The sequence below is a fragment of the Stegostoma tigrinum genome, chromosome 3, assembly GCF_030684315.1.
Source record: "Stegostoma tigrinum isolate sSteTig4 chromosome 3, sSteTig4.hap1, whole genome shotgun sequence".
In the NCBI taxonomy this organism is placed as follows: domain Eukaryota; kingdom Metazoa; phylum Chordata; class Chondrichthyes; order Orectolobiformes; family Stegostomatidae; genus Stegostoma; species Stegostoma tigrinum.
Window position 1 is genome coordinate 84,517,456 of NC_081356.1, and position 24,358 is coordinate 84,541,813.

A 24,358-nucleotide genomic window follows, 5' to 3' on the forward strand; every position below is an offset into this window, starting at 1 on the left:
CTTGGTTCTAAGCCTAGAGATAATGAAGGCTGAACAGTTTCTCTGCTTGACCTGAAGATGAGCTCTACTCCAGCAAGAAGCTTCATGGAGATGAGGTGGAGTGATGTGGTGCGGAAAACGGAGAGTAACATTGGTGCAGTGACACAGCCTGCTTGACCCCAGTTTGCACTCGTATTGGGTCTGTGGTGGATCCATTGGTGAGGATCATGGCTTGTATGTCATCGTGAAGCACCTCTATCAAATCTGCCCTCAATTTCTATTGTTTCAAACTGAACAATCCCCATTTCTCCAACCTAATCTTGTGGTTGAAGATCGTGATTCCTGGAACCATTCTGGTACATTGTCTCTTCTTATGCATCAGCTTACACTTACCTGTTAAATTCCATTTATTTCTTGCCCCATTCTGCTCACCCATAAATGTCATTTACTTGTTTGGTATCATCCTCAATGTCTTATTTCAAAATTTTTGCTCTGTACTGACTGTTGAAAAACACCATTATCTACCATCCTTCAGTCTGAGAAACAAACATTGACTACAATCTGCTAATATTTTTCTTCCTTATGCTAATTTTTATCCAGAATGACACTGACTCTCCTATTCCACAGTCTCATTGTTTTGAACAAACTTTAATATAGTATATTGTCAAACACTTCCTCAACATCCATAGGTAGCATTTCTTCCATCAACTTTTGTGACTTCATCAAGAATTTTACTTGGATAAGCCTAGCGCAAATTGATTTTTGGTCCTCTATGTTTTATGCAGATAATTAAATTCACAGAATAGTAATTTTCAAGTCCTTTTCTTAATTTTTTGTTACAGGTGGACCAGGAAAGGGGATTTTCTTACATGTGCTCAAGGATAATTTTGAATCATCTCACACAAAAATAAGACAGATGTTTATTGTTATTTAGGAGCAACCTATTAATCCTAAGCAATATTAATTGTTCATTTGGGTGCCATGCTTAAATTAATAGCAAAACCAACACCAATGGCATCCCAAAGACAATGGTTCTTATACAAAAGCCATCGCTGAAGGAACAGGACTTCATCCTTCAATGTTAATCTGTAACTTTATGTGAACTATGAAAAACATTATTTTTTTTTCTCCCCATATTGTCCCACAGAAACAGCACTGCAGAAAATATCGATTTGGTGGCACCTTGCAATAAGGACTGTAATTGCATTCGTTCTTACTTCAATCCTGTATGTGGTGCAAATCATGTCCAGTACTTTTCTGCTTGCTATGCAGGTTGTTCAAATGCATCAATAACAGATGGCATTCTGGTATGTTTTCTAATTTTAAGATAATTTACCAGTAATTCTGATTAGCTATTTTAACAAAGTTAAAATGTATCATGATTATATAAATGATCCATTGAAAAATACAGAGTGGTGAAATAATTATAGGAACTTTGATTTCTGCTCTTGAGCAATATTAGCTCGATGTGATGCCTTTGCTGTCTGGGCAAGGAGAGTTAACTTGCTTTCTGCTTTTGTGCAGTAGTTCACTTCTTATTTTCAGCCCTCACCACTGGCTACCAGCACTATGTAAAAGAGCGTACAACATTGGATGCTCCCTGACAACATGGAAAATTGCCCAAGAATGTCTTTTACACAAAAGCAGGACAGATCCAGTCGTGCCACTTACTACCACATTAGTCTTCACTTAAACATCAGGAAAGTGATGGACATTCTCATTGACAGTACTACCAAGCAGCCCTTGCACAGCAATACCTACTTACCAGTGCTCAACATGCCTTCATCTCCTGGCTTCATTAAACTTTATTCTAAACATAGGCAAAAAAAAAGCTGAACAAAAGACATGAAATTAAAGTGGTTGACATCAAGGCAGAATTAGACTCAGTCAGGCTAGAAGCCTCTGGCAAAATTGAAGTCAATAAAAATCACCAGGAACATTATTTAGCGATTGGAGTCACATCCAGCATTAAGGAAAATGGTTTTGCTTATTGGCGTCAATCCTCTCAACTCTGGACATTGCTGCAGAAGTTCGTTGGGGCAGTATCCCACCATCATCAGTTGCTTCATCACTGATCTTCCCAGAGATTGCAGGGCTCTGAGACGCAGAGAGATTGATGTATTTTGGTACATGAGTTGTTGAAGGTTATGTAGGTTAGGCAAGTAATTAGGGAAGCTAACAGTATGTTGGCATGTATCATAATAGGAATCGTGTACAAAAATAGGGAGTTTATGCTTCAGTTATTTCATGCACTGACCAAATCTGGAACACTGTGCACTATACCTGTTATCTTATTTGACAAAGGATATCAATATGTAGGAGTCAGTTCAGAGAAGTACGACAGTAGTATGGAATGAGTGGTTTGTCTTGTGAGGAAAGATTGGACAAGCTCAGTTTTTATCTGCTGGAATCATAGAATCATACAGTACAGAACAGGCCTTTGACCCACTGAATCTGCACTAAGAACAAACTTGTTCTGAATTTACAGTACTTTGCAGCACTTGGCCTATAACCTTGAATGTTATGAATTATAATGCTCAAGCAAATACTTTTTTTAAGTTTTGCGATGTTTCTCACCTCAGTTCTCCTCCCAGGCAGTGTATTCTAGATTTCCACCACCCTCTGAGTAAAAATGTTTTCCTGAAATCCCCTCTGCACCCCTTGCTGTTAACCTTAAAATTACATCCCCTTTGTTAGTTGAAGGTCAACAAGGTGAGCAGTTACTGTCTTGCCACCCTGCCCTGCATAATCATACACACCCCAATCGGGTCCACTCTCGGCTTGCTGGGCCTACTCTAAAGAAAACAACTTGAGTTTTTTCAGCCTCTCCTCTTATCTAAATGGCTGCATCTCAGACAATATCCTAATAAATACCCTCTGCACTCACTCTAGTGCAAATACATCCTTCTTACAATGCAGTGACCAGAACTGTATACAGTGCTCCACCTGTGGTTTAACCGAAGTCCTGCACAGCTCCAACATAGCCTCCATGCTTTTATAATCATGAGATTAGAAGAGTAAAATGGAACTTGATTGAAGCAGATAAGATCTGCTGCCTATTAACAGGGTCAATGTGGAGAGAATGTTTCCTTTTATGGTACAATCTCGAACTAGGTGTCACTTTAAAAATCAAAGATGACCCATTTAAAACAGATGAGGTGATTTTTTTTTCTCTTGAGTGCCATGAGTCTTTGTTCCTTAAAAGATGTTTGCAGCGGAGTTCTCGAGTATTTTTAAGGCAGAGGTGGATAAATCCTTGTTTAGCAAGGAAGGAAAGGTTATCTGTGGTATTTGGAAACATAGCTTTGACTTTGCAATCATTTCACTCTGCTGAGTGTTTGAGTTGCCTCATGTGTGTTCCTCTCATCATGATGTCAGACGTGGACGTTTGCTGGTGGTTGCATAGTATGCAGTCCCATTGACAACTCAAATAAAAGCAAACTACTGTAGATGTTGGCAATCTGAAATAAAAAGAGTAAATGCTGGAAAGAATACTCGCTGGTCTGGCAGCATCTGTGGAGAGAGAGACAAAGTTAGCATTTGAATGGAATATGACTACTTTCAGAATTGAAAGGGGGAGGAAAATGGGTTTTTTTGGTGTTGACAGAGAGGCAGGAGGATCAAGTGGAACAGGTGGTGAAAGTGTCCACAGTACCTGTACCACCCAGAGATGCAACAATATTACCACTTGCATTTTTCTAGCAAGCCCCGTACTGTTCTAACTTGGAACGATATCATCCTTTTTTCATGGTTGTTAGACCAAAAACCAGTAACCTCCTGTCTAACAGTTCTGTGATGTATCCTACACTAGATAGGCAGCAACACCTCAAGAATATGGCTTTCTGCCACTATTTCAAGACCGATCAATGATGGACAACAAACAAATGCCGTCTTTACCAGCACCACCTTTCCAGCGTGCCCTTTAAAGAACAAAAATTAAGTAATTACAACAAATACATTGCCGTAGTTTTGTCCTTAAATACATCATATCTTGTGATACTAAGCTGTACAGACCAGGTTATGTGAATACTCCCTTAAGGTGAGTTGGTATTTATCTCGTGAGGAATTCGATGATCTTTTCTGGCGCAGCTAGAACAACCTCTAGACTCTAAAAATGCATCATTGAACTTGGGAGAGAAAAATCAACCAAACATCCTGTTGATAATTGTTATCCGTGAGCTTCCTCTGAAAATGAAAGGGATCGATTGGACTCAAAATGTTGGGCTGAATCTTACTTTATTTTGCTAAATCCGAGCTGCATTGAGTTTTTTTTGTAGAGTTTTTCACTGTCAGTTTTTTTGCCCTGTCTTGCCAAACACACCTCATAAATTACCTACTGCACCTGATCACTTCTAATTACTGTTGCATCCTACCAAATACCATTCCAACAACAGCTCAGTAGATATCTGCTTAAACACCAGCATTGTTGTGCGCAATTTTTAAAAGCCTGTTGTGCTGCCAGCTATACTTTAAGTCGATATCTGCCCTGCATAGTTCCTAACATGTACACCAGACATAATAGATGGGAAAAATTGTTGCTTCACTTTGCAGGCAGGGTCCTGGAGCACCTACTGGATGGTGGTGCCGATGTGGGATGTTCCCCTCTCACAGAAGCAGCAGTGGAGGCCACTACACCATACCGTGCCAGTCCGATCTGAGGTTGCCCCTGATTAAAGCAGTCTCAGCCATCAGGAAGAATGGCTTGTAATGTAGGAAGAAGGCCTATGTACTTCTCCAGTCTTCCAGGGCAATCTTTTCTCTGCTACCTTAAACTCACTCTATCTCTGTTGCAGTAATCACCTCCCACCAAGGCTCATGCCCCAGCACTCATTATTACCTGCAACATTTTCTCCATGTGCTGTCACCAACCCAACCGCTGCCCTCTGTACTGCCTACTGAGCTGCTTGGGAGACCTCCCCACCTGTACCAACAATATTAGCTGTGCCACTGATGTTCTTCTCCCATAATAGCAGCCTGTGTTTCATTCCAGGGGGAGAACAGCTTACAATTGAGCAGCAAGAGTCAAGATGTGTGCTGCCCATCATTCATCTCCTCATTTCTTATGAGGAGAGAATCTTAATTATGACTTGCCCAATCAAGGCCCAGACTGGTATCTGAATGCTACCCTTGACTCACAGTGGCAGGATCCCCTGAGCAAAGGCTATGCCCCTTGACCTGATAGAGATCTGCTGATAACTATGACAAGCTTCCTGGCTTTGTGTCTAACCAGCTCTGCAGGACGGTGGCAATGAAATTGATATATCTGGGTGAGGAAGCAAAGCGCAAAATGGCTAAGTAAGGCAATGCAAAACGGGATGCTGAAAGGATCCAGTTATGTTCAGAGTGAGCACCATAAGAGCAAGCAAAGGAGACACAGCCTGGACCAGCCCATGAGCTGGGTGCACGTTCCTGAGCACATAGCATGACGATGACATTTGCCAGTACAGCACTGAGCTGCAGAAACATGTGTAAGTGGATTGGAGGTATATCATGAGGGCTGTTAGAGGCTGGCACATCTTAAATAACGATGTCCGTGTATGTAGGCATGTGTGCCTGTGGCCATGGAGTGTACCCTGAGACATTGGTGCCCAGTTTTCAATATGAAAATTGTTAAGAGAAAATGGTGAGCTAAATCCATCTGTATATACTCTGGTTTCCTTTCCGTCCTTTCCTGACATTGTTCACGTTTGATGAGTTTGGTAAGATAGGAGGCTAATAATTTATAATGGCAAATTGTGTCATTACTAATGTGTTTAATAAGCAACAAAGCCTTTTCAATTGGCAAGCAAGAATATTGCACACCATTTGTGAAAGCATAAAAGATGGAGCAGTTGATCTCAACATGATCCTAATTGAACTTGTCACCCAGCTCTGCCACACTTCACACCATGTCAGTCAGATCCCACAGGATTCCATGCATTACTTCTGTTTGTTTCTCCACATATGCTATCAGACCTGCTGAGTTTCTTCAGAAATTTCTTTTACTTCAGATCTCTAGCATCACAGTACTTCACTTTTATTCCAGTAACATCTTGATATATAAATATATCTGTATGACATGATACTGGAAGATGGGAATCAGGTGGTCATGCTGTTCTTATTACAGTAATTCTTTCCCAAATATCAACTTGCTGTTGCAATTGTGCTGTCAAGAAAGAGGAGGCATGGTGTGGTTTGATATTCTTTCACTGCTGTAGTTTAAAATGCACAGTAATGACACTATTATCACACATAAGGAGACAGATGGGATGAGTATATGATGTGGGATGGGATGGAGCGCAGACATCTGACATTGGAAAATTACAAATAAATGAGGATGAAGTAATAAAAATTACCATTCAGATTAAATGTTAAGGGCACTACTCAAATTGTTAAACTTGTTTTTCTCTCTCAAACAAGAACAAAGAAAATTACAGCACAGGAACAGGCCCTTCGGCCCTCCAAGCCTGTGCCAATCCAGATCCTCTAAACCTGTCACCTGTTTTCGAAGGATCTGTATCCCTCTGTTCCCTGCCCACTCATGTATCTGTTTAGATACATCTTAAATGACGCTATCGTGCCCACCTCTACCACCTCCGCTGGCAACGCATTCCAGGCACCCACCATCCTCTGTGTGAAGAACTTTACACACATATCTCCCTGAAACGTTTCCCCTCTCATCTTAAAATCATGACCCCTAGTAATTGAGTCTCCCGTTCTGGGAAAAAGCTTCTTGCTATTCACCCTGTCTATACCTCTCATGACTTTGTAGACCTCAGTCAGGTCCCCCCTCAACCTCCATCTTTCTAATGTAAATAATCCTAATCTACTCAACCTTGCTTTATAGCTAACACCCTTCATACTGGGCAACATCCTAGTTAACCTCCTCCGCACCCTGTCCAAAGCATCCACATCCTTTTGGTAATGTGGGGGCCAGAACTGTACGCAATATTCCAAATGTGGTCAAACCAAAATCCTGTACAACTGTAACATGACCTGCCAACCCTTGTTCTGAATACCCCATCCAGTGAATGAAAGCATGCCGTATGCCTTCTTGACCACTATATCGACCTGCTTTGCTACTTCAGGGTACAATGGATCTGAACACCCAGATCTCTCTGCGCGTCAATTGTCCCCAGGGCTTTTCCATTTACCGTATAGTTCGCTCTTGAATTGGATCTTCCAAAATGCATCACCTCACATTTGTCTGAATTGAACTCCATCTGCCATTTCTCTGCCCAACTTTCCAATTTATCTATATTCTGCTGCATTCTCTGACAGTCCCCTTCGAAATCTGCTACTCCACCAATCTTAGTGTCATCTGCAAACTTGCTAATCAGACCATCTATACCTTCTTCCAGATCATTTACATATGTCGCAAACAACAGTGGTCCCAACATGGGTCCCTGTGGAACACCACCGGTCACAGCTCTCCATTTTGCGGAACTCCCTTCCACTACAACACTCTGTCTCCTGTTGCCCAGGCAGTTCTCTATCCATCTAGCTAGTACACCCTGGACTCCATGCAACTTCACTTTCTCCATCAGCCTACCATGGGGAACCTTCTCAAAAGCCTTACTGAAGTCCACGTATATGACATCTACAGCCGTTCCCTCATCTATCAACTTTGTGACTTCCTCAAAGAATTCTATCAAGTTGGTAAGACATGACCTTCTCTGCACAAAACCATGCTTCCTATCACTAATAAGCCCATTTTCTTCCAAATGTAAATAGGTTCTATCCCTCAGTATTTTCTCCAGCAGCTTCCCCACCACTGACATCAGGCTCACTGGTTTATAATTATCTGGATTATCCTTGCTATCCTTCTTAAACAAGGGACAACATTAGCAATTTTCCAGGACCTCACCTGTGCTCAAGGATGCTGCAAAGATATCTGTTAAGGCCCCAGCTATTTCGTCTCTCATTTCCCTCAGAAACCTGGGATAGATCCCATCTGGACCTGGGAACTTGTCCACCCCAATGTCTTTTAGAATACCTAACACTTACCCCCCACCCCTTACACCGATTTGACCTAAAGTAATCAAACATCTATCCCTAACCTCAACATCCGTCATGTCCCTCTCCTCAGTGAATACTGATGCAAAGTACTCATTAGGAATCTCACTCGTTTTCTCTGACTCCTTGCATAACTTCCCTCCTTTGTCCTTGAGTGGGCCAACCCTTTCTCTTGTTACCCTCTTGCTCCTTATGTATGAATAAAAGGCTTTGGGATTTTCCTTAAACCTGTTTGCTAAAGATATTTCATGACCCCTTTTAGCCCTCTTAATTCCTAATTTCAGATTGGTCCTACTTTCCCAATATTCTTCCAAAGCTTCACCTATTTTCAGTCACCTAGACCTTATGTGTCCTTACTTTTTCCTCTTTGCTAGTCTCACAATTTCACCTGTCATCCATGATTCACTAATCTTGCCCTTTCTATCCCTCATTTTCGCAGGGACATGTCTGTCCTGTACTGTAATCAACCTCTCTTTAAAAGCCTCCCACATATCAAATGTGGATTTACCCTCAAATAGCTGCTCCCAATCCACATTCCATAGCTTCTGCCAAATTTTGCTATAGTTGGCCTTCCCCCAATTTAGCACTCTTCCTTTAGGACCACTCTTGTCTTTGCCCATCAGTATTCTAAAACTTACGGAATTGTGATGACTATTCCCAAAGTAATCCCCTACTGAAACGCCAACCACCTGGCTGGGCTCATTCCCCAACACCACGTCCAGTATGGCCCCTTCCCGAGTTGGACTATTTACATACTGCTCCATAAAACCCTCCTGGATGCTCCTTACAAATCCCGCTCCATCTAAACCCTTAACACTAAGTGAATCCCAGTCAATGTTGGGAAAATTAAATCTTCCGTCACCACCATTCTGTGCTCCTACATCTTTCCATAATCTATTTACATATTTGTACCTCTATCTCACGCTCGCCGTTAGGAGGCCTGTAGTACAGCCCCAACATTGTTCTTGCACCCTTCCTATTTCTGAGCTCTGACCATATTGCCTCACTGCTTGAGTCCTCCATAGTACCCTCCTTCAGCACAGCCGTGATATCCTCTTTGACCAGTAAATCAACTGCTCCACCCCTTTTACCTCCCTCTCTATCCTTCCTGAAGCATCTATATCCTGGGATATTTAGTTGACAATCTTGCCCTTCCCTCAAGAAAGTCTCAGTAATAACAATAACATCACACTCCCAGGTACTAATCCAAGCCCTAAGTTCATCTGCCTTACCTACTACACTTCTCACATTAAAACAAATGCACCTCAAACCACCTGTCCCTTTGCGTTCAATATCTGCTCTCTGTCTACTCTTCCCCTTAGTCACACTGACTTCATTATCTTGTTCCTTGCAGGCTTTAGTTACTTCCTCCTTACTGTCCACTAACCTCCTCATTTGGTTCCCATACCCCTGCTACATTAGTTTAAACCCTCCCCAACTGCGTTAGCAAAAGCACCCTCTAGGACATTGGTTCTAGTCTAGCCCAGGTGTAGACTGTCCGATTTGTAATAGTCTCACCTCCCCCAGAACTGGTCCCAATGTCCCAAAAATCTGAACTCCTCCCCCCTGCACCATCTCTCAAGCCACTCATTTATCCTGCCTATTCTTTCATTTCTACTCTGACTAGCATGTGGCACTGGTAGTGATCCTGAGATTACTACCTTTGAGGTCCTACTTTTTAACTTGGCTCCTAACTCCCTACATTCTGCTTCTAGGACCTCATCCCATTTTTTTTAACTATATCATTGGTGCCTATATGCACCACTACAGCTGGCTGTTCACCCTCCCCCTTCAGAATGTTCTGCAGTTGATCAGAGACATCCCTGACCTGTGCACCTGGGAAGCAACATACCATTCGGGAGTCTCGTTTTCAACCACAGAACTGCCTATCTCTTCCCCTTATAATCAAATTCCCATGACTATAACCCTGAACCCAAACACTGCTGACTATTTTCAGCTTTTGATTTTATTGTAGTGCAGACCATTGCTGTTTTCAAGACCTTTAGTTTCAGTCCAGAGTTGCAAATTTGGCTCCCAGATCTGTTCCATGAAAATGACCTTCCAGTTGTTCACAGCCCAAAAACAAGCTCTTCAAGAAATTAATAAGCAGTTCATTTCATTCTTTCATCAAATGCGTGCACTGCGTAAGGGAAGGGTCAGCATTGTTGCCCTTCCTAGTTACCCTTGTGAAAGCGAAAGGAACCTCCTGCTTGAACCAGTGAAATGCATTTAATATACAGATGTCCTTCATGTTGAACTTTACGGAAAATGAGGAAGTTGTTAGACCTCCCTTCCACACTTAGATATTTACAACATGTTTTGAAGCTGTCAAGATTGGTAAACCATATGACAAACTTGAGAATTCATTCCAAACCAGATGCACATTTTGGAATTTACCAGTATATGTGATATTGTCTTATCCCTGTTTTTGAAATGGTCATTTGATTGTCTCATGTGCTGAAATGTATTTAGTAACAATGTGAAAATATAACTGTCAGACATGTAGCAAAGTGTTACCGTATGGAGATATGAACCAAAAAGTATCAGTGTGACTTCATTGGGAATTGTGTTGCAAAAAGATTTTTGTTCAGCACCTCCATCAGAGTCGGAGCAGCCATGTGGGAACAGCTCTGATGAAAATTCTGGGCGCTTTAATTGTGTTTCCCTTTTGTAATATAGGTTTATCCAAACTGTTCATGTATCCAGCAAGATGGAAGTACTTTTGCTGCACAAGAAGGAAAATGTGGCTCTTCATGTGACAAGATGCCTTTATTTATGGGATTTTTTCTGGCTGCTGTCATTTTCACATTCATGACCAGCACACCAATTACAACATCTGTTCTCAGGTATGCTGTATATGCAATATCCAAAAAAAAAGCACCTATTTTGATAAGCTAATTATTTTTGCCAAACTTCAGGAAATACAATGGGATAAGGTATTTTTAAAAGTGTAAATATAATTTAAATATTTCACGATCTCTATATTTCTGATTATTCTAATCTGAATTGAACACACAGCAGTGCATAAAAGAACAGTTTACAATTTGATACTTTGCATGAACATATTTGGCCAATATTATGAGGCCTTTTAATGTATGATGTTATTAGTGAGCATTTTATTTGTCTTTGGTGTGTCCTCACTAATTACTTGGACATCTTCCAAATTTCTCAGTTTGTTCTATCCAAACTTGCCCAGCCTGTGAAATGTTTGGTGTCCTGTTTGATGTCAGTCTACTTGCATGTACTACTCTTGAAAACAAACTGGCAAGCTCTCCTTCTGCAATCACTTTTGCAGCTGAGTTGATTACATTGAGAGGGACCCTAAATTTTGTACAACTCAGTTGTATCATCTGAAGCTTGAAATGATCCAACATTGTGCTACCCAGATCTCCTCTTACTGAGCTACTTGGCTACAGCTGAAATGCCTGATGGTATTGTGGATCCATCCCTGGGGTTCATGTGCACACAGGTGGTTCTGTCGTTAGTTTCAGCCCTGCCACTTGCCCACCCAAATCCCTGCACTGAATAGCAGCAGATTTGCCCTTCACATAATAATAATCCATTACTGAACTGCCAGTTGTATTTTGAACTACACACCACTGCCTTTGGGGTGAATGTGAGAATTCAGTCCATTGGTATTGGCAGTAATCACTTTACTAAATGTCTCATGCATTCTGAGCTTCATAGATTTTTAAATTTTTCTTTCTGAGAGAGCAACAGTGATTGACCTTGTGATCTGCTTCACGACATCTGAAATACCTGGGCTCATTGCAGTCTGACTTTTGCCCATGTCTTATCTGTTCCTTTTGGTTTTGTCCTGGGAAAATTGGATTGTTGGCTTTCAAAATAGTTCATCTGTGAAATGTTCTGAGGCAGTAACTGCATAAAATGAGAGCATAAGTGCTGGGTAGCTCAAGAGTTTCAGTTCTGAGGAAGGGTCATTGGACCCAAAATATTAACTCTGACTTTCTTCTCCACAGATGTGCCAGACCTGCTGAGCTTTTCCAGCAACTTCTGTTTTTGTTCCTGATTTACACCATCCACAGTTCTTTCAGTTTTTATTCAAGAGTTTCCATTTCTGGTAAAGCATTTGAATTTGTAAATGATCTAGGACTATTGACAGAAATATAGGCCAGCAATTACTGTCCATCCCTATCATTGATGGTTGGCCTTCTTGAAATGTTGTAGTCCATTTGATGTACACCCACCATGCTGTTAAGGATGGAGTTTCAGAATTTTGACCCAGCCGCACTGAAGTAATGGCAATGTTCTTCCATGGCAGGATAGTGAGCAGCTTGGAGGGGATTTATGTCTGATGATGTTCACATGTACCTGTTGCCTTTGTCCTACTGGATTTAATGGTCATGGGTTTGGAGAATGCTGTTTAAGAAGCCTTGGTGAACTTTTGTAGTGCATGTTGTTGATAATACACATGCTGTTTCTGGACATCAATGGTGGAAGAAGTGGATGTTTGTGAATGTGGTGCCAATTAAATAGGCTGCTTTGTCTTGGATAGTGACAAACTTCTTGATTGTTGTTGGAGCGGCACTCTATCAGGCTAGTGGAGGGGGTGCGATCTTGATTCTGACTTAAATCTTGTCATATGGAATACTTGTAGTATTCCTAGCTCTGACCTGCTCTTCTGTCTTCAGTATCTATATGGCTGGTCCAGTTCAGATTATGGTCCATGATAATCTGCCCTCAGGATGTAGACAACGAGGGATTCAGTGATGGTAATGGCCATTGAATACCAAGAGGAGATGGCAGTATTCTGTTTTCTTGGAAATGGTCATTGCCTGGGGTTTTTGTAACATGCATTTTACTTGCTACTTGTTAGCTCAACCTGAATATTATCCAGGCTTTGCTACATTTGGAAGTGAACTGTTTTAGCATGTGAGGAGTCATGAATGGTGCTGAACATAGTGAAAACATTCTCAGTTCTAACTTTTTGATACAGCAGCTGAAGATCATTGGGCCAAGATTACTACCTTGAGGAACAGAGATGTCCTGGAACTGACCTTTAACAGTCACAACCATCTTCCTTTGCGCCACGTATGACTCCAGCTACGAGAGAGTTTTATCCTCTGATTCCTGTTCAATCTAGTTTTGCTCAGACTTCTTGATTCTAAACTCAGTCAATTGCTGCCTTCTGTCAAGACAGTCACTCTCACCTTACCTCTGGAATTCAACTATTCTGTCCATGTTTCAACAAAGGCTGACAAAGAGGTCAGAAGTAGAGTGGACCTGGCAGTATCTGAACTGAACATCAGTGAGAAGGTTATTGCTAAGCAAGTGCAACCTGATAGCACCTTCCATCACTTTACTGATGATTGAGAGTAGACTGATGGGTCAGTAATTGTTGGGTTGGGTTTGACCCAATTTTTGGATAACTTTCCACATTGTTGTGTAAATGCCAGTATTTTAGCTTCACTGGAACAGCTTAGCTGGGGGTCTGGCGAGTTCTGGAGCACCCTTATTCAATTATATTGTTTGAATGTTGTCAGGGCCCATAGCCTTTGCAGTATCCAGTGCCTCCAAGTTGTTTCTTAATTTCACATGGCGTGAATTGGATCGGTTGAACATCGGCATCTGTGATGCTAAGGTCCTCTAGAGGAGGCCAAGATGGATCATACAGTTGGCACTTCTGGTTGAAGGCTGTTGCAATAGCTTCCACCTTGTGTTTTTCACTGATGAGCAAGGCGCCCCCATCATTAAGAATGGGAATATTTGTACAGCCTCCTCCTCCAACGAGTTGTTTAATTTTCCACGACTATTAATGAAGGGATGTGCAGGACTGCAGAGTTGTAATCTGATCTATTGGTTGTGGAGTCCATTAGCCCAGTTTATCACTCGCTGCTTATGTTTGACACACAGTAAATCCTGTTTTGTAGCTGGTAATACGTTTTTATGTTTCCCTGCTGCTGGATCTGATACTTGCATTATCCAATTAACAGAACAGAGGTAGAAATCTAGCTGTTAAAATTATTCTCCTTTAAAATTTGGAAACTTACCTTGATTTAATAGAATTGTGATTTTGATTTATAAAACCCTGTTTACCAGACTTGCTGCTAAAATGTTGTTCTCAGTTTCAAGTTGAGTTCAGTTTGAACAAATATGATCTCAAACACTTTGAACCTAAGGACCATAAGTTTATGTGTATTTTCTGAGTGGTAGGGGACTAAGAACTGTCAAAGGTTAAAGATTTTTGGGAATGCGTAAACTATTTTTTGCTAAATGGCAGGTACTGAAGTAATAGATGGGCTGTTGTAAAATTAACCTTTAATGAAAGAAGGTTAGACTACAAAGGTCAGAGAATTTTACATCTTTTATATAGAGCTTTTGTTATCTCTCAGTAGTTTTTCTTTTATATTAAAATTCTGGATGTTTTTGGTCAAAATTGACATCCATCCCCTCTACCCAAGATAGGAGCCTTCTCGGCTACACTGACAATGAATCCCTGCTGATTTTGACAAATTTAGCTTTCATTATGTGGTGTTGAGCTCCTTCTCTGCCTGGACTTACTCAGGGTACACAGAGGTACATAACAAGTGGGCTAATTAGGTTGAAATTGTATCAATGATAATGGGAACTGCAGATGTTGGAGAATCCAAGATAACAAAGTGTGGAGCTGGATGAACACAGCAGGCCAAGCAGCATCCCAGGAGCACAAAAGCTGACATTTCGGGCCTAGACCCTTCATCAGAGAGGGAGATGGGGAGAGGGAATAAATAGAGAGAGAGGGGGAGGCGGACCGAAGATGGAGTCAAAACAAGATAGGTAGCGAGGAGAGTATAGGTGAGGAGGTAGGGAAGGGATAGGTCAGTCCAGGGAAGATGGACAGGTCAAGGAGCCGGGATGAGGTGGTAGGTAGGAAATGGAGGTGCGGCTTGTGGTGGGAGGAAGGGATGGGTGAGAGGAAGAACAGATTAGGGAAGCAGAGACAGGCTGGGCTGGTTTTGGGATGCAGTAGGGAAAGGGGAGATTTTGAAGCTTGTGAAGTCCACATTGATACCATTGGGCTGCAGGGTTCCCGAGCGGAATATGAGTTGCTGTTCCTGCAACCTTCAGGTGGCATCATTGTGGCACTGCAGGAGGCCCATGATGGACATGTCATCTGAGGAATGGGAGGGGGAAGTTGAAATATTTCGCAACTGGGAGGTGCAGTTGTTTGTTGCAAACCGAGCGGAGGTGTTCTGCAAAGCGGTCCCCAAGCCTCCGCTTGGTTTCCCAATGTAGAGGTAGCCACACTGGGTGCAATGGATACAATATATCACATTGGCAGATGTGGAGGTGAACATCAGCTTGATATGGAAGGTCATCTTGGGGCCTGGGATGGGGGTGAGGGAGGAGGTGTGGGGGCAAATGTAGCACTTCTTGCGGTTGCAGGGGAAGGTGCCGGGTGTGGTGGGGTTGGAGGGGAGTGTGGAGTGAACACGGGAGTCGCGGAGAGAGTGGGCGGCTAATTAGGTTGCTTTGCTGAGTTTTGCTATTCATTGCAGATATACTCTCAAGACCAGTGACTAGCCTTCCCAGGGGCAAAGGTCCATCCCTTGGTGGGTAGTCCACTGAAAAAGGCCTCTTTATGACTTCAATAGCTGACCAGACCACTCCTCCCTGATGATTGCATTACTTTCTTTTGCCTCTGAAATATTTTATACAAACACTTTGATCAGTTTATTCCTCCTAAAACAACTGCTCTTACTGTGTGAGACAGACTGAGGTTCAAACTTAATTTTATTCAGACACCTGCAAGTTAAAGAAAACAACTCTTAGACAAACTAAATTAACTTTTCCTAAAACTATGCTGACTGCCTGAAAAACACATATACTATCCACTCTGGTGAACTTGATTGGGCTGCTGCATTCAATTCACTGAGCTCCATCAATAGGCGATCTCAGGGTCTTCTTAGCCTGAAGGTGGATTTCACACAGTCTTCACTGGCTGCTTCTTATCCAGTCATCTCACCCCTTGAGCTCAGCTCTTTTAACACATGTTTGAACCAAGGCTCTGATGAGGTCAGGCGCTAAGTGGCCCGTGTGGGATCCGAAATATTGAATGAATGGCTGGGAATTTCTCAAAGGTGCTCCCACTCCATATCCACAAAGTTGGTGTGAGTGCACCACAGAACACAATATACCACAACTTACCACACAGTAATTTCACCAAACTGTTGTAAAAAGAAGATAAAATAACAAATTAACCAGTTATCTCATGTTCTTCCAACCAGTCAATGAAAGGGTGCTTACCTTCCTGAGCTGGGGAATAATCTTTAACATAGATTACTGTGTATGAAAGAAGAAAATGAATGACAATAAATATTCCTTACTATAACCTTATTTTTTGTTTTCATATTATTATTCAGGTTGCATAATTTTAACTAGATTTTTTTAAAATTACTTACAGGTGTGTTCCTGATAACCAACGCTCATTTTCATTGGGCATTCAGTGGCTTTTTGTAAGGATCCTAGGTAAGAAGCTAAAATGAAACCATTGGTATTGTAAATTATCAACCAAATGAGATACAAAATAAAAGACTGCAGATGCTGGAAATCTGAAATAGAAACAAGAAATTCTGGATACATTCAGCAGATCAAGCAGCGTATGCAGAATGGAGCAAATGACTTTTCATGTGATCACACATCAGAATAAAATGAAGGTTGAATGAAAATCCCATTTACAAATAAAGGAATGTCACACAGGTCCACAGATAGAATGACATTCATGTATTCAATTGGAACTAAGCACGTGGCAAAATGGCCACATGTGGCCTGGATTTCTGTTGGACTGAGACTGTTGTTCAAGTGGAATCCATCGTAAAGCAGCAGGGACTCAATTTCAAGCTCAAATTCAGAAATTGCTGGAGAAACCATGAGGTCTGCTGTATCTGCGTAGAGAAAACAGTGACCAGAAAACACAAGTCCAGTGACCCTTCTTCAGAACTGATAGCATCTAGAAAAGCTTGGTATTTATCCTGCTGGTGCAGCAGAGGGGGAAAAGGAAGAGTGGATAGGTGGAGGTTGAACCCAGAGAGCAAGAGAGGAGAAAAAGCTTCAGTTTCAGGCTGTCTCTTACATGGCTTAATGATAACAAGGATTGGAACTGTTGTCTTGGAGCAAGATTGACTCCTTTCTTATAACTTGCGATATTCCCAGTTTGTCCTCAAGGGCAATTAGGGACGGGCAATAAATGCTAGCCCGCCAGCAATGCCGGCATCTGCAAATTAATAAATAAATAAATAAACAAACCTGGCCTGGTTTGAAACTGAAAAGAAATTCATTGACCTCCATATGGTTACATCCAGACTAGACCAAGGAGACAACCTGAAGCTCTAGCTCTGCTGAATATTAAGTATTCTTGATCTCAGTACTGACACAGCTTGAGTTCGGGTTTCTCTCATGTCTAAGTCATACACCAACCCTTTTCCCCAAACAGAGAAAATAGAATCTGTTAAAAATGGGGTTGGGATTTCCTGCTGTGGGTTCTGCCCACTATTTTTAAAAGTATTCTGAGTCTCTGAAACTCTGTGGAAAGCTAGGACGAGAAATCTTCACAGTATGTTTTGGCAGGCTTTATTCAGTTTACAGTGAATATCAACAAAATTGGCCAGACTCAGTGCCAGCATCACATTTTAGCAATCACAGTAGCTGGCATTAGAAATGGAAAATGTTACGCAGATGGAGATAAGTCTAAAGCTGAGATTCATTGTTCTGACAAAAAAAGTAAAAGACTATTCTGGGAGTGCTTAGTGATTGAAGTCAACAACAAAAATATGGAAGAGTAGAGTGAGAAGGAAGAGTAAGTGAACAGACAAAATGTTTGAAGAAATATTACAGCTCACTGATCAGAGTCAATGTTAAAACAAAAACATTTTTTTTGAGTTCTTTGGCAGCCAGCAGGTATGGAAGAAATCCAGGCTCTGATTAGCCATTTTTTAAAAAAAAGTTTCCAATTGTACAATGTGTAACCAAAACTGACAGTGCAACAATTAAAATTTTCAAAGGTTGAGACTGACTTTAACTATTAATCCAGTTCTGTTGAGATAATTTTTTAAAACAATAAAAATTAAAACATTAATTTATTTGCCTTGTCCCATTCTCTGTTTCCTATTTCCTTTCACTTCTGTTACATTCTTTGATTTTTTTTAACTTCTAATATACTCTAGCAATAAATCTAAAGCAAGTTCACTTCCTTTTCCTCCAGCCTGTAACTTGCTATTTATTTTGTAGTGGCAGCAAATATTGGATTATTTATTTTTATTGTTGAATTATAGCTTAAAGATTATTTTGAATTAAATATAAAGAAAATGTACATTGTTACTGAATAAATTAGTTATGGCAAAAACCTCTAATTAATCCATTTTTAAACACAAAACCATGATAGAAGGTGGACATAGGATAGTATACAAGACAAAAAATGTCAATTTTGACGGAAAATATAATCAACTATTCAGTAGTATTCCTAGAACTGAAAAAAAAAGACATGCAAAGCAATTGCATTGCAGTCAGAGGACTAGCTGAGATGCTGCACTGATATTAAAACTATAGATTACTACCCAATAGCACAGTGGGTTAAGATTGTCAGCAGTTCTGCTATTTTGATTACAGAGATCCAAAGCTCTATATATGGACTAGGATACACTCAGTATACTCGCTAGGATAGTTGTGAGGTTGCTGCAAAAGACTTCAGTGTCTGGGTTAGACAAAGGCCAGGTGTCCATATTTGTGGGCATCTGATGCTGACAAAATAGGGCTGAGTTGTTTGGACAATCTATACATATTTTCTAATCAATCTATTCAGGGATGAAATGACACTCCTCTGGAGCAATTGGGACCTGAATCTGGGCCCCTTAGTCAAGAGGTATGGACACTACCACAAGACTGCAAGAGCCTTATTTTAGACGATCTGCACAGAAATAAGGACATATGTTACCAGCTGAACAGATTGTTTTTGTTTTCTTTCATTTGTTTCTCGAAAACCTAACAGTACTCCTAAAGTTCGATTTTTAACTTTTCATTTTCTGGCTTACAGGCACTATTCCAGGACCAATTCTGTTTGGTACAGTGATTGATATGTCTTGCATCCTGTGGAATAAGAATGAGTGTGGTGTTCAAGGTGCATGCTGGACATATGATAACCCAAAAATGGCCCATTTAATTACAGCCATTGGTAAGTTTTCCATTCAGTTTCATTGAAGAGAATATGAATATATGTAAATGAATTCTAACTTGAAAAGTAAACACATTCCTTAATGGCTCATTGAATTAAAGTGCTGGCATACTATGAGGAAGCTTCCAATATAATTCAGCTGAGGAGCAGCTGGAATTGTTACTCTGAACTTAGAGCGAATGCTAATTTCAGTTGTTTCAAATGATCAAGTGTGCCTGCAGACATCAGGCTGTGGTCAATCCAAGCTATTATTTTTTTTGCTGCAAACCCAGTGCATCAGCAGCACACAAGTAAACATTCATACTAAAGTGTGGAGCTGGATGAACACAGCAGGCCCAGCAGCATCCCAGGAGCACAAAAGCTGATGTTTCGGGCCTAGACCCTTCATCAGAAATCGGGGAGGGGAAGAGGGTTCTGCAATAAATAGGGAGAGAGAGTGAGGCAGATCGAAGATGGATAGGGGGGAAGATAGGTGGAGAGGAGAGTATAGGTGGGGAGGTGGGGAGGGGATAGGTCAGTCAGGGAAGACGGACAGGTCAAGGGGACGGGATGAGGTTAGTAGGTTGGAAATGGAGGTGCGGCTTGAGGTGGGAGGAGGGGATAGGTGAGAGGAAGAACAAGTTAGGGAAACGGGACAAGCTGGGCTGGTTTTGGGATGCGGTGGGGGAAGGGGAGATTTTGAAGCTTGTGAAATCCACATTGATACCACTGAGCTGCAGGGTTCCCAAGCAGAATATGAGTTGCTGTTCCTGCAACCTATGGCTGGCATCATTATGGCACTGCAGGAGGCCCACAGCTCGTCCCCGCCTCCCTAACCTGTTCTTCCTCTCACCTATCCCCTCCTCCCACCTCAAGCCACACCTCCATTTCCTACCAACTAACCTCATCCCCCTTGACCTGTCCGTCCTCCCCGGACTGACCTATTCCCTCCCTACCTCCCCACCTATACTGTCCTCTCCACCTATCTTCTCCTCCATCATTCTTCGGTCCACCTCCCCCTCTCCCTATTTATTTCAGAATCTTCTCCCCATCCCCCTTTTCTGATGAAGGGTCTAGGCCCAAAGCGTCAGCTTTTGTGCTCCTAAGATGCTGCTTGGCCTGCTGTGTTCATCGAGCTCCACACTTTGTTATCTCGGAATCTCCAGCATCTGCAGTTCCCATTATCTCTAAACATTCATACTCACAGCTTTTATACTTTGTATCAGAATGACAAAATATCATTTGTATTGGTATACGACTCACAATCCTGCATGACAGTGGAATTTATTTCACACAAAATTAACCTTTATTTACTAACTATGCCTCCAGTTACTTTCTCTTTTTGTCTGAAATGAAAATTTGTGAACAGTTATGTCCCTGCTATTTTGTTACAGTTCAATGGCCTGTTTGTATAAATATTTCGCAATTTAAGTCTGATTAATTTAGCTACTCAGAAACACTTGACAAACAAGTCATAATTGATTTTTATGATGTTGGTTGCAAGCTAAATATTATAGAGGACACCGAGGTGATTTTCCCCACCTGTCTTTGATGTAGTGCCATTTTACATCCACCTGAAAGGGTAGAAGTGGCCTCAGTTTTACGTCACATTTTAAGTACAGTACCTTCTGCAGTGCAGCACTTCCTCTGAGTATTGGCCGAACATTTTGCATTTAAATCTCTGGTGTAAGACACGTATCTCCAGTCTTCTAACTGAAAGTCAAGTGTGCCACCAACTGAGCCACAGCAAACACTGCACAGTATACAAAATTTTGAAGGGGTTGGATAGAGTGGATCGAGAGGGAATGTTTCCACTTGCATGATGGTCAGACAAGACAGATTTAAGATACTTAGCAAGAGTGTGGGGAGATAACCTTTTTGGCAATCTAGAATATATTGCCCGAAAGGATGGTGGAAATGGATTTTGTGGTAAATTTCAAAATGAAATTTCATACATTTTTAAAAAGAATAAATTTAAAGTTCTAATGGAATGATTACTTTATAGAACTCGCCTTTTTCTGTGCTGGAAGATTCCTTGTCAGTATAATTTAAATCTGCATGTCCTTTTTCTAGGCACAGTTGCCAAAGTGATCTCGATTGTTGCACTTGCTACAGCTTCTTTTCTGTATAGACCACCAAAGATTACTGAAGGTATAGAAAAAACAGCTGATCAGCCATTGCAACGGTGGAAATTCTGGGCCAAGACCAAGTCTTAACTGTGGCTTGGGAATATTGTGTTTACCAACCATTAAAGCAGTGCAATAACATACCGAGGAACAAAAATAAATACATTTTATATATACTTTTCTTTGCTAAATATGACAATGATTGGAAATTTCTGTCTTGGATGACTTCCACTTTAAAATGTATGTCTATCATATAAAGCAATTGGATTGATTTTGATGTAAATTTGCTCTATTATTCAGGTCTGATCAGAGTTCACCTTTTTCTAAACCGTTTCATTATTATGAATTTTTGGTAAACACAACAACTGGTGGAAATTGATTTGAAAAAGATGTCTATTACCATTATATGAAAACATGTGAAATAGACAAACTGCTTTAGTAGATATTGGAGGTGCCCTATCTATAATGTAGTGTTCTTGATGTTTCATGAGCGAAGTAAATGATATCTAGCCTTTATTTTGGCATATTCCAAAAGTAGTAATTAACTAAATGTGTATGCTAAATAAATTAACAATGAAATACTTTAGGAATCCTTTAACAAATTGATAATATAGAACTAAATATAGAAATAACATGTATAATAAATGTAAGTGCCCCTGAATTTCTGCCTCAGACTTGACTTCTATTTCTGCTATAATTCATGATTGTTTCCTGAAGCCCTTTTTGAAACCACATTAATTAATTCACTCCTGCAGCCAAAATACTTCTATAACTCAGGTCTGGTGCCATTTAATAACCACTTATAGGGCTTCCTTACCTCATCTTTGCTCATGTTCATTTGTTTCTTCATGTCCTAGCCTTCCACATAGTTATCTTGAGAATATTTTCCTTTCTGTGGCCAAACAGAATAAAACAGTCCCAAATTAGAATGTCAAGCTTTTCAACTGGCTTATAGTAGGGACATTATACTTTTCATTAAGATCCCTGGATTGTGAAAGAGGGGAAAACCCACTCATAACCTTAAACCCTATCCTTGTCAACTTGTGTGGTGCTTGTTGAAAGATTACTGCCACTTTGAAAATCATTGGCGATGGTATTGGCGACCAGCCTTTCTTCTGAAGCTGTACCTGGTATGAGCTGTATCCAACATAAAAAAGGGAATTAAAAATAACAAAAATAAGAAGATATAAGGAGAAATGTTTAAATCTGAATGACCACTAGGAACGTTGGGCTGCTCTTCAGGTTTAAAGTACCCATGGTTTGAACTTCTAGTCCCAGGTTATTTGCTTGTGGACAAAAACTAACATCTGTCAAGCAATTTTAAGCTGGAAAGGAGGTATAACTGGGGAAAAGCTGCCCCTTGTGTTCCCACTCACATCACCAAATAACTACAGAAGACCAAAAGCAAAGAACTGTCGATGCTGGAAATCTGGAACAGAAACAGAAATTGCTGGAGAAACCCAGCATGACTGGCAGCATCTGTGGAGAGAAAGCAGAGTCAATTTTTCGGATCCAGTAACCCTTCTACAGAACTGACTGTGGACAGAAAATGCTTGTATATATCCCGAAGATGGTTGGGGAGGGGGCAGAAAGGGTAAACATTAGTTCTTTGATTTCTCTCCACAGATGCTGCCAGAAATGCTGAGTTTCTCCAGCAATTTCTTGTTTTAGATTTTGGTAGCCACTGAAGACTGATATTAGTGGAAGGCTTGGGAGGAAATCAGCTTCTGATCATCTTAGTTATAGTTAGCTCAGAACTTGGAAGACCAAAATTAAAAGAGCCTAAATTATTATTAAACATAAGGATATTCCAACATTGGCAGTTTCCCTTCACTGAGAAGAACAATTTGTTTCATCCCATGAGAAATGAACAGAGTCCAATCTCAACCCAATAGCTCTTAATTGAAAGCTTACCTGTACCAGGCCGAAATGATCATTACAGCCATTTTCTCGTGCACATATTGATACACAACTATGCAACCATCAAACGTGCAACCATTTGTTCTTCTGGATCTGGTCATGACACTGTTTTCGCAATTCCATATTAAACCTCTCCATAGTATTGTCTGTTTAGATTAACTAGTTAAAAAGAAAAGGGAATGTCCAAGGCAACATCCCAAACACTCTAATGCCCAAGTGTTCTAAGCAAAATCTTTGAAAAGCCACAATTTGTCCCCGTTTAGGTGTTGGTTATTTCTGTTTCCACTTCATGTATCTTGAATCAATAAAAAAAATGTATATTATTGTAAATATAATTATTCTGGTAAAATGTAAATGAAAGACTTTTGAAATGTTTTCAATTGTTATTTTGTTGAAGATTTGCCAAAAAAGTTTTAAAACTTGTAATTTCATCATTTTGAGCAATAAAGAAAATTTATTGAAATACTAGCATTTTGGATTATTGATGTTACTAACATCCTGAAGGTTACCACTGACCAAAACCTAACTGGACCAATCAAATAAATACTGTGGATACAAGAGCAGACTAAATGCTGGGAAGTCTACAGAGACTCAGAAGACCCTGTCCTCCATCTCAAGGCAGAAGTCAGGAGGGTGATGGAATGTTCCACTTGCCTGGATGAATGCAGTTCCAATAGCTTTCAGAAGGTCAACAGTATTTGGTACAAAACTCATGCATCATATAGAGCTTCAGCCACAAGACGTATCTTTGAGAAATCACACGTGGGCTCCCACAATTTCCAGTCAACCAGGAAGATGATATCCAAATATTGCTGGAAATGTTTGTGCACAAATTCATATTGATTCCAAAATCAAGCTGAAAATATTAACCCAAGTGTGAAGCTGGATGAACACGGCAGGCCCAGCAGCATCTCAGGAGCACAAAAGCTGACGTTTCGGGCCTAGACCCTTCATCAGAGAGGGGGATGGGGTGAGGGTTCTGGAATAAATAGGGAGAGAGGGGGAGGCGGACCGAAGATGGAGAGAAAAGAAGATAGGTGGAGACGAGAGTATAGGTGGGGAGGTAGGGAGGGGATAGGTCAGTCCAGGGAAGACGGACAGGTCAAGGAGGTGGGATGAGGTTAGTAGGTAGGAGATGGGGGTGCGGCTTGGGGTGGGAGGAAGGGATGGGTGAGAGGAAGAACCGGTTAGG

At 41.0% G+C, this 24,358-nt stretch overlaps 1 protein-coding gene across 2 annotated transcripts in view; it reads left to right on the forward strand.

Moving 5' to 3' along the window:
• The window catches only part of LOC125451337 (solute carrier organic anion transporter family member 4C1-like), a 124,853-nt gene extending 101,319 nt beyond the window's left edge, over positions 1-23,534 (forward strand). For both annotated transcript variants that reach the window (XM_048528357.2, XM_059644723.1), the window contains 5 exons: positions 1,127-1,286; positions 10,654-10,820; positions 16,379-16,443; positions 19,004-19,141; positions 21,194-23,534. In XM_048528357.2, the coding sequence (XP_048384314.2) occupies positions 1,127-1,286; positions 10,654-10,820; positions 16,379-16,443; positions 19,004-19,141; positions 21,194-21,336 (673 nt within the window). In that variant the 3' untranslated portion in view covers positions 21,337-23,534. The remainder of the gene's footprint in view (positions 1-1,126; positions 1,287-10,653; positions 10,821-16,378; positions 16,444-19,003; positions 19,142-21,193) is intronic.
• Positions 23,535-24,358: the final 824 nt, after the last annotated feature.